Source organism: Petaurus breviceps, unplaced genomic scaffold (assembly GCF_028583685.1).
Source record: "Petaurus breviceps papuanus isolate PSGF00001 unplaced genomic scaffold, PetGlider_PUasm1.0 99, whole genome shotgun sequence".
In the NCBI taxonomy this organism is placed as follows: Eukaryota; Metazoa; Chordata; class Mammalia; order Diprotodontia; family Petauridae; genus Petaurus; species Petaurus breviceps.
The window spans coordinates 7,403,377-7,414,280 of NW_027187465.1; the positions used below are offsets into that span (position 1 = coordinate 7,403,377).

At 45.3% G+C, this 10,904-nt stretch overlaps 1 protein-coding gene across 1 annotated transcript in view; it reads right to left on the reverse strand.

Annotated features, from left to right (window-relative positions):
- Positions 1-10,904, reverse strand: part of MYO18B (myosin XVIIIB) — a 377,501-nt gene that overhangs the window by 38,028 nt on the left and 328,569 nt on the right. The window contains 2 exon segments of the mRNA XM_069081888.1: positions 6,089-6,250; positions 9,357-9,404. Of these exon segments, the coding sequence (XP_068937989.1) occupies positions 6,089-6,250; positions 9,357-9,404 (210 nt within the window).

Here is a 10,904-nt window from a genome sequence, read left to right on the forward strand (position 1 = left end):
CTGTCTCTTTCCTCTGTATATGTCTATTTCCATTTTCTTTGTATATGTCCCTTTCCTTTTCCCCTCGTATATGTCCATTTCCACATTTTATCTGTCCCTTTCACTCATATGTGTCCATTTCTATATTGTGTCTGACCCTTTCTTTTGGATATGTCCATTTCCTTTTCCTTTGTATATGTCCATATCTATGCACCTCATCTCTGTGGTTAGCACAAAACTCCTTGAGGGCAGGGACTATCTCAGTTTTGTCTGTATCCCCAGCACTGGGTATGGTCCCTAATATACTGTAGACACTTCAAAAATACTCGTTGGTGGACTGAATGATTGATTTGGGGCTCACTGTGAACCCAGTTGCTACCATCTGCAAAACAGGAATAATAATTGGTCCCCTGCTCCACTCACAGACCCAAGGTCAGGATACAAGGAGAGAAGGAATGGGAATGGGGATGTGAAAAGGGGAATGCCTCATTTGAGGCCCGGTTGGCCCTAAATTGTCCAGTGAAAACATCCTCTCTAATGATCCCATCTTCACTCCTCTCAGCACCATGATAAGGGCAGCCCAGGCATGCAGATGCCCCAGGTTGCAGTGGGAGGGGGATAGGCCAGAGAACAAAGTTCTATCCTCAAATAGACTTTCCCTCATGCGTAATTAAAAGCAATAATCAGTTGATCTTGCTTTAATTAGCTCACCAGCCTGGCTTTGTTGTCTCAATTTCCTTTTGATATTCTTGCTCATCTCACATACCAGTCTTGGGTCACTTACTAAAAATCACCAGGCCATTCAAGGACCCAAAAGTTAATATCCTCCTCCTTCCAGCTGCCTTTTTTACTTCATAAGCTTCACCTTAGATCAAGAGCTCTTGAAGTTAGCAAAGGAAATAAGTGTACATTTCTGGGGTCACCCATTAACCAGCCAGTCTTCTCTCTGCTTTATACTATTGGCCTTTTGTTATGATGAAAGTCCAATGCATTTCATCTTAATTATGTATCTGTTTAATCCATAATTTCTGATTTATTGCCGTTCACTTCTAATTATAATTGGGCCACCCTCATGACAGAAAACCAAACAAGCTCAGAGAAATGGAGATAAAAATCAAGTGGCATGCATGACTGCAAAAGGTATATCACTCTCTGCCTTCCTGAAGGCTTTAATAACCCGTATGTGGGGTGGGCAAGATCCCCTCGGCAAATCCAGAAGCCTGTGGGATCCCAGCCTGATTCTTTACTGGATTTGGAGTCATTTCACTTTATCAAAAGAAAGACTAAAAGTCTAGATGGATACAGTGGCAATTGGAGTCACAGGATTTGGGCTGGAAGAAACCACAGAAGTCAACTCATCCAATTTATAGACAAAAAAGAATCCCCTCCCTTACAGAAAGGGTCATCAATCGAAATGACCTTAGAGAGTGATCAGTCTAACCCCCCCCCCCCATATGACAAATGAACAAATGAGATCCCAAGAAATATCCTGCCCAAGGTCACATAGATCATAAAAGGCAGAGCCGGGATTGGAACCAAGCCCTCTGATTCTGAACCCATTTCTCTTTCCCCTATACCACATCACCTCCTTCTTACAAGATATCTCAGTGGTGAAATGGATAAAGCACAGGACGTAGAGTCAGGAAGACCTGAATTCAGTCTACCTCAGATACTTACTAGCTGTGTGACCTGGGCAAGGTGCTTAACCTCTGTCTGCCTCAGTTCCCCCAAAATAGTGATAACCATAACACCCGTGTCCCAGGGTTGTTGTGAGAAACAAATAATAATTGCAAAGCACTTTTTAAACCTTAACTCACCTATTCTATTAACTATGTGGCCATCCATCCTTCAACTGATGAATTCAAGAGAGAGGAAACCCATAGCAACACCCACAATATCACCACTAATAATTCTCCTCTGAGACTCACAGAGAACCCTTTGATACCATGGGGAGTCATATCTTCATTATGCAAATGAGGAAACTAAGGCAGGGAGGGAATAACTGACTTGTTATTGACAACTGACAGATACTTGAAGACCATTATCACAGTTCTCTAATTTTTGTTTAAAGGTTATAGGATCATAGAACAGGAAAGGTCTCTGGAATTAAGTCTAATCCCCATATTTTGCAAATGAGAAAACTAAGGCAAGATAAGTAAAGGGAATTATCCAAGGTCACATAGATCCACTCATTTTAGTCCTAAAATATATCAGCTATATATACACATATAGTTATATAGATATGTATACATATATTAATATGGTCTCTATATATATATCAAAATCATGCATCATGTTTTATACATCATAAAATATATTCACACCTTCAATATACATGGTAAAACTAATGCCAGAGGGAGAAGCAGGAAGCCCTGGCCCCATCCCTCTCTGTGCACCCCTAAGTCACTTGTCTCTCCCAAGTTCTCGATTTTTTCATCAGTAAAATGCAGTTGTTGGATTAAAATGATTTCTCGAGAGTCTGCCAATTCTAAGAGGCAATGACGCTATGATCTCGGAATAGAAAACTGTCCTGCCAGTCATGTGACTCATCAGCCCAGGGCTTGATGAAGAAGGAGCCGGACCCCACAAGGGCAGCCAGCCCCACAGAGCCCCTTGAATGCTGCAGCGGCTGCCTGTGGCCAGGCTCCAGAGCAGAAGGGCTGCCATTTAGAGCCAGATGGGACCTTTGAAGAGCAGATTTCTCCTCATGCCTACTCAGGTGCCGGCTTTCCATCCGTGTTATGTTTGGCCAAAGTGAATGAGAGCAGGGGACTGGAAAGCACAGGCGATAGCGGCCAGCTACTCATGGGGTGGCTGCAGGAAATGTTAATTCTGTGGCTGAGGTTTGGAAGAAAATGGAGCTACTTGGGCCACAGGAAAGCTTAATAATGGTCCGATGTGAGGTGTTAGAGGGTATTTGTTAAGTGTGTCTGGCATCGTCTCATTGTAGTAGAAGAAACAGAAGGAGAAGAAGGAGGAGAGGAGGAGGAGGAAAATTGAAGGAAAAAAGGAGAAGGTTAAGGAAGAAGAGAATGAGGAAGAGGAGGGGAAGAGATGGGGAGGAGGAGAAGGAAGATAGGAGGAAAGGGGTGAAGAAGATGGAGGGGAAGGAGAAAGAAGAAGGGAGGCGGAAAAGGGGGAGGAGGGAAATGCGCATCTGCAAAACCAGCATCCTGCCAAGTACAAAAGTGTGGGGATGAAGGAGAGTCGGCATCATTGTTCTCCTCAACTGACTTTGCCATCGTGCTTTAAGGGGCGCAAAGCACTATCCCTCCTTTTCCTCATGCGATCTTCACAGCAAGCTACAAGGTCGTTGAACCACAACTGTTCTCATTTCACAGACTCTCTGAAAGGTTAAGGGACCTGCCTATAGTCCCACAGCCACTGTCAGAAATGGGATTCAAACTTGGCAAGGTACAGGGGAAAGAGCATTGGAGGCCAAGGTCTCGTGTTCAAATCCTTCCTCTGACCCTTGTGACCTGCATGAACTCAGGCAATTGCTTTAATTTTCTGGGCCTCTTCCTTTACACAATGGCCTAGGAGTATCCCCGGAAGCCTGAGAGGCAAGTGCTCCTGGCATTCTTCTCATATCCCAAGGGAGGGGACTGGGGCAGAGGTGAAGTGATTTGTGTTTGAGGTCAGATTTGAACTTGGGTTTTCCTGACGATGATACAGCACACGAATTGTACACAAAGCATTTTCTGCTCTTTTCATATCGTCTTCACAAAAGCCCTGTGAGCCAAGTGATGTAGGAATTATTGTCTTTAATTTACAGATGAGGAAACTGAGTCTCACAGAGGTTAGGTGACTGGTCCAGTGTCTGAGGAAAGAATCACAGCCCAGGTCCTTCTTACGCCCCGTCAGTCAATCCCCTACATAATCTCCACCCCAGACGCCCCATCAGTCGGCCCTAGTGACTGCTCAGACAGTGACAATTCCTCATCTGAATCACCAATGTATCCTTTCCCATCCACAGTCAATGTGTTGCTTCCTCCTCCTCCCTTCCCTCTCATGCTTCTTTTCTTCCCCTTCTCCTCCTTCTGTTTCTTCCCCTACATTGGCACCATACCAGGCACATTCCTCAAATACCCCACCATTCCTCGCCACCTTCCCTCTTCCCCACCCTTCCAGCCAGGCCAGCACCACCGCTCTACTCTCTCCCCAGATGTTTTCCAGCATGAGCCAAGAGGGTCACCTGGTAGCAGACAGCCACCTTTGGTAAAACCTTGAGGATGATAGCAATTTAGAAGTCCATTTGGAAGAATTTTCCTGACATCCTCAACACACTGAGGCTGCTGCTAGAAAACTCCATGGTGAGAAAGGGCCTGGGTCTGTCTGTCTGTCACCAGAGGATCTGAGCTTGAATTGCAGCCTGGGGCCTTGTACAAGCCCCTTCCCTTCTCCAGAGGTCAGTGTCCTCCCTCTAAGTAAAGGCCCCTCCAACTGGAACATTCTACATCATCCATACCCAAACTCGTAGGGTGTGATGGTGCAGGGTGCAAGCTACTTTTTGGCTCAGTCCATATGGATACCATGCAAATAAGTAGCTTGCACCCTAAACCATCACACTCTACGACATCCGCACCCAAACTCGTAGGGTGTGATGGTGCAGGGTGCGATGGTGCAGGGTGCAAGCTACTTTTTGGCTCAGTCCATATGGATAACATGAAAATAAGTAGCTGATGGTGGAAGCATTTGGCCAGACAGACAGCTGGGCACTGGGTAAATGATTAAAATTCCTTCTGCTCTGTTGCTTCTAGTTGAGTCAGAAAGAAGACCTTTGCCTCCACACAATCTTTAGGGGAAGGAGTGATGGAATGAAAGGCAAACCCTAAGACTGTATCACGGCTCTGCTACAGACACATCTCTCTAATCCTCAGTTTCCAGTTTTATAAAAAGGGAATAATAAAAACAAAGTGGTTAACATGTGGGATTTGGAGCCAGAGGCCTTTTTCAAAGCCTAACTCTGCAACCTACTACTTTGTGTGACCTTGGACCAGTCATTGAATTCTCCTGAGCCTCAGTTGTTCCATCTAGAAAAGAAGGAGACTGGAGCCAGGTGTGGAGGCCCGTGAACATGATGCCAGCTCTTGGGGAGGTTGAGGCTGGTAGATCTCTTGAGCTCAGGAGTTCTGAGCCACTGTGGGCCACGCTCATTGAATGTCCACAGCAAAATCTAACATCAGTATGGCGGGCCCCTGTGGAGCAGCAGGCCACAAGATTCCCTAAGGAGGGTCAAATGAGCCCAGCTTCTGGTCTGCTCAGTAGTGGTATCAAACTCATTATTACTAGCTCATACCCTTTCAGCCTGGATGAGATAGAACGACCCAGTCTTTTTTGTTTTATTTAAAAGGAGATTAAATTAGATGGTCTCTAAAGACACATTCCAACACTGACTCTGATGGTCTCCATTAAATCGCTACCTCTCTCTGGGCCTTCGTTACCTCATCCATAAAATGGGTATAATAATACTTAGATTGTCTATCCCACAGGGTTATAGTGAAAGTAATGTTCTGAAAATTGGAGGAAAAAAAACAGTCAGTCAATCAGTCGGTCAGAAAGCGTTCCTTATATTACTTACTATATTCCAAGCAATGTATTATGTGTTCAGAATACAGAGAGAGACAGACACACAGGCCTTGCCCCCAAGGAGCATCCATTCCAACAGGGGAAGGCAAAACTGAAGATGACTAGGAATAGTGGGTTCTAGTCAGAGCAGATGGAAGGTAAGCTGAGGGAGGAGGCTGGGGCACTGGACAGGTCTCCCACGGAAGGCTGGATCTGAGTTTAGACTCAAAGGAACCCGGGGATGCCAGGAGGGGGAGGTCAGACATAAGGGGGAAATGGAGTTATTTTTATGAAAAATAATCATTTTATTACGATGATATTATATATAATGTTTCACGAGATTATTATTACATCATATGTATTATAGTATAATGTTTTTTAATTATATTCTGCCTCTACACTGGCATCACCTGGGACTAAAATAACCCAGTTTGGGGCTTGAGGCAGTGAGGCTGGGGCATCAGAAGAAAGAGCAGAACCCAGGAGGGCCCTGTCGGTCCCCTCTCATCAGTGGTCACATGGCCACTGTTGACAATCTTACCTCTGATCCAGAATTCCGCTGCCATTGGCTGACTGCTGCGAAGGACTCCTCCCTGTGCGGCTGGACCTGGACAGCGTTGGGCTTGGGGACAAGCTGAGCCACGATCTGACACTTTCCACTGGCTGAGAGCTGATGGAGGACTCCATAAGGGACTTATTATCTCTGGAACAACAGCACAGAATTATCCATCCCTGCCCAAAGGGGAGGCACAAAGTATCGGTGCCGTCCATATTGGCCCATCTGTGATGACCCCTAGCCTTCCCTATCCCTCTCTGCTCTGCCTCCCAGGGTCTGACCTTCACTCCCTGGGGGGGTGTGGGGCAAGACCCCCTAGGACCTTGGCTTCTCAGTTTGTTTGTTTTCACCTTGAAAATAAGGAGGTTGAAATAAATTATCTAAGATTCCTTCCAGCTCAAATTCTTCCTGTGCCAAAGTTGAAGGGATCGAGAGATGAAAGGGTGTGCACAAGTCATCTGGTCACAGGATTAGAAAATCACAGATTCACCAAATTGGAGAAGTAGAAGGAAACTCAGGTAGCCATCTGGTCCAATGCACACACATTCAATTCACCCATTTTACAGATGTACATTCAACTGGACTACATTTCCTCTACCTCTTAGCTTTGTTGGCTTGCTTCAAGACTCAACTCAGACATCATCTCTGGCAGAAAGCCTTCCCCCAACTGGTAGTGCCCTCTTCCTCTGTTTACCTTCCATAGTCTGTCTGTCCATCTATCTGTCTGTCTATCCATCCATCATCCATCTGTCCATCCATCCATCCATCCATCCATCCATCTATCTATCTATCTATACACCCACACATATATGTATGCATGTATGTATGTATGTGTGTATGTATGTATGCATGTATGTATGTATGTATGTGTATTCAGTGCCCAAATGTGCTGAATTCAAACAGTGCTCTTTCCACTAAGATACAGAGGAAGTATTGGTTGGGGGGAAGGGGGTGACCTTGGAGCACAGAATGTCAGACATGGAGGGGAACTGAGAACACAGAACATCACTACTCTATGCACGGCATTCCATAACTCATCTCTGTCTTTGCAGTGGCCAGTCTCCACGCCCAGGATGTACCCTCTTCTCTCTTCTGACTCTCAAAATTTCTTGTTTCCTTCAAGACTCTCTGGTCAAGCACCACCTTCTTCTTGAAGTCAAGTCAAGACAACAAGCATTTATACAGTGCCTACTGTGTACCAAGCACTGCGCTGAGTGCTAGGAATGTAAAGAAAGGCAAAAGATGGTCCCTGCCCTTGAGAAGCTTTCCATTTCACAGGGAAGAAAACCAGAAAACAAGTTGAATACAAACTCTATACTGAAAAAACTGGAGATAATCAATGAAGGAGGGCACTAGAAATGAGGGGGATCAGGGCTGGTTTCTTGATGAAGGCAGCATCTTAGCTGGGTCCTGAAGACAGCCAATAACACTGTTCAGAGTTGGGAGATGGTCTTGTATGAGGAAAAGAAATGAGGCCAGTGTCACCGGGTCTTGGGACATGGGGGAAACGTGTATGAGGTCCGAGAAGGCTAGGGAAAATGGAACAAGGCCAGGTCATGAAGGGACTTATAAGCCAAACAGAGAATTGTGTATTTGATTCTGGAGGTAATGGGGAGCCATTCAAGTTTATTGATGAGGGACTGGGGGTAATATGGTCAATCCTGTGCTTTGGGGTTGACCTAGCCATTTGACAACCAAATGGAGGAGGGGTGGGCCAGAATGGGGAGAGACCTGAGGCAAGAAGACCCAGCAGCAGCTACTGTATTATTGTGGGGGAAGGGTGATGAAGGTCTGCACCAAGTCAGGGGCAGTGTATATGCGAGATGTTAGGAAGGAAGAATGGACAGGAACGTAACAGCTTGGACATGGGGGAGTGAGAGAAAGGGAGAAAGTCCTTCCAGATCCCTCAGACAGACAGTGCCCTCCCTCTCCAAACTGGTTTGCATTCATTTTGTTTATATGTATTTTATTCCTCTACTCAATAACCTTCAATGGCTACCTATTGCCTTTGGGAATCTTTGGTTTCCTTCTTAACTCAGCTCCCACCCTGCCTTCTGCAGAAGGCTTTTCTCAGTGCCCCCCTCCTCTCCAGCTGCTAGGACACCTCTTTAGAACCACATCATTTCATCTTTCTGTACCTCCACATTCATATGTGGAGGAATTATCTTCCTCATTAAGATGTAAACTCCTTGAAGGCAGGGACTGTTCGACATTTGTGAAACTCAAGTGTCCTTGTGTCACCAACACTTAAGTAAATAGTGTTATTTAATAATAATGTTACTTAATAATGGCACACAGTGAACACTAAGTAAGTGCTTTTTGATGGACTGATTGACTGAATGGTTCATTAATGGAGGAAGAGTTATTTCATTACTGAACTTCAGTTTCATCGTCTGTAAGATGGGGGTAATGATACTTCGGTCTTTATAATGAGGTTGATAAGGAGCAAATGAAATAACACATTGAAAGTGCTTTGCAATCCTTAATTGTTAACACCTATTAGCATTTACTTTTGTTTGTTCCTTGTTCCAGACCAGTGACTTCCTCAGGGAGGGAGGGCTCCCAATATGGACGCTCTCTCCACTGAGGAAGACTGGTAACTCCTCTACCATAGAGATTTTGATAGCTGCCTGAATCAATAAAGATGTAAGTGATTTGCCCAGAGTCACACAGTCAATATGTGTCAGAAGTAGTATTTGAACTCAGGTCTTCCTGATGCTAAGGCCAACTCCATCCATTATACCATCCCATTTTACAGATGAGGACACTGAGGTTCAGGGAGATCCAGTGACTTGCCCTCTAGAAAGTCTTAGCTCTCTACCTATATCAGAGCTGGGAGAGACTTCAAGGCCAGATCTCTACCCATTGGGCAATTCTGCCTCTCCTGAACTATTACCATTCTATCATATAGACCTTGTCTTCCCAACTAGAAGGCAAACATCTTGCTTCTCATTGCCTCTCCAAACTCTAAGTCCAGAACAAGGGGCTGCCCCTTACTCATTAAAGGAACTTGTTAACAATTTGTCAATGCCTTGATTGAGATATCCAGCTTTATCTATTTCTGCCTTTCAGGGTGACATCTGACACTCCAACAAAGACACATCTCTCCAAAGGCCCATTTAGGGAAGAAACAGAGAGCCTCTCTAAGTGGATATTGACATGTGGTCAGCAAATATGCTCCCAGAAGGTGATGGATCAATCCATCATATCTCATAGTGAAGTGTCCAGTCAACCTTGGGGCCATTTCACTTACATCTCTCTTTGGGCTTGGGTAGGGGAGGACTCCAGCACCGTCCGAGCACTAGGAGAAAGGAACAAATGTGAATCAGTCAAAATTCACCTGAGCCACAAGCCCTCAGCCCCAAACTACTTTCCCCTTTCCAATCAATAGCCGGGAAGGCAAGTATAGGGCCCTTAGAATGTCCCCAAATGGAATGTGAAATGAGATGGACATCAAGGATGATGTTTTACTTATAGGGCAGTGAAGATTGGGCTGAAGAAAATGAGGAATCAGAGATGAAAGAACCAAGAGGCAGTGGAGGCAAAAGCTATCCGAACAAACCCCAGTTCTGCTTCTGCTCACTAGCTGGGGGCCTCTGGCTAAGTCACTTCCCCCTCTAGGGGCCTCACTTTTCTCATCTGGAAGTAGACACTATGAGAGGCACCTTCTGGTTCTGATTATAGAACCAGGACACTGGAGCAGGTGGGGGACGGGGGAGAAGACTTTTGATCATCAGTGGTCACTGTACCTGCCCCTAAAAGAGAAGCAAATGCACAGAATGAAATAATGGCCTCAAAACAGGGGATGTCAGAGCTGGGAGGGGACACTTTAGAACAGAGAATGTCAGAGCTAGAGGGACCTTAAAACATAAAAGGTCAGAACGAGGAGGGACCTCAGAACAGAGGATGTCAGAGCTGGGAGGGGCCTTAGAACAGGGGATGTCAGAGCTGGGAGATGTCTTAGAACAGGGATGTCAAAGCTGCTAGGAGCCTTAGAACAGGGAGTGTTAGAGCTGGCAGGGGCCTTAGAACAGGGAATGTCAAAGTGAGAGGCTTCAGAATAGAGAATATAAGAACTGGAAGTAATGCTAGAACAGAATCTGGCTTCTGTCTTGCCCCAATTTCCACAGCTCCCTGGCTATCCTGTTAGGAGGTTCAGGTCAATGCTATACTGAAATGACTTCTATCTTTTTCCCCTCTTGGATACCAAGTCAGATGCAGAACTAACCTCCAAAACACGGACTCCTAGAGTTTTCTAGTTGGAAGGGTCCTGAGAAAGTCTATGGAAGGGCCTCGCCAGAGACCTTGTAGCTACTTGGTGATAGAAATGGGGCTAAAATGTGAATCTCCCAACTTCCAGCTTATTGCTTTTCCCACTATACTATACAGTTAAGCTCAGGGTCAGAGTTAAGAATTCTGACACTCCAGAAAAATTCAGTTGTGACACTGGGAGCAGATAAGTGTCCATCTCTTATGAACTCATGCCAGAAGAGGAAGTGACCATTCCCTCAGACGGTGGGGACAATGTTCCAGCAGCATTGCTGATAATGTATGAAGAGAATTAGAGAGCCAGATGGAAGGATAGATAGACAAGACAGAGAGAGAGAGAGAGAGAGAGAGAGAGAGAGAGAGAGAGAGAGAGAGAGAGAGAGAGGATATAGGTAGGTAGATAGATGGATAGATAGAGACAGATGGAGAGATAGGGAGGATAGATAGAGGGAGAGGGAGAGGATAGATAGAGAGAGAGGATAGATGATAGATAGATAGATAGATAGATAGATAGATAGATAGATAGATAGAT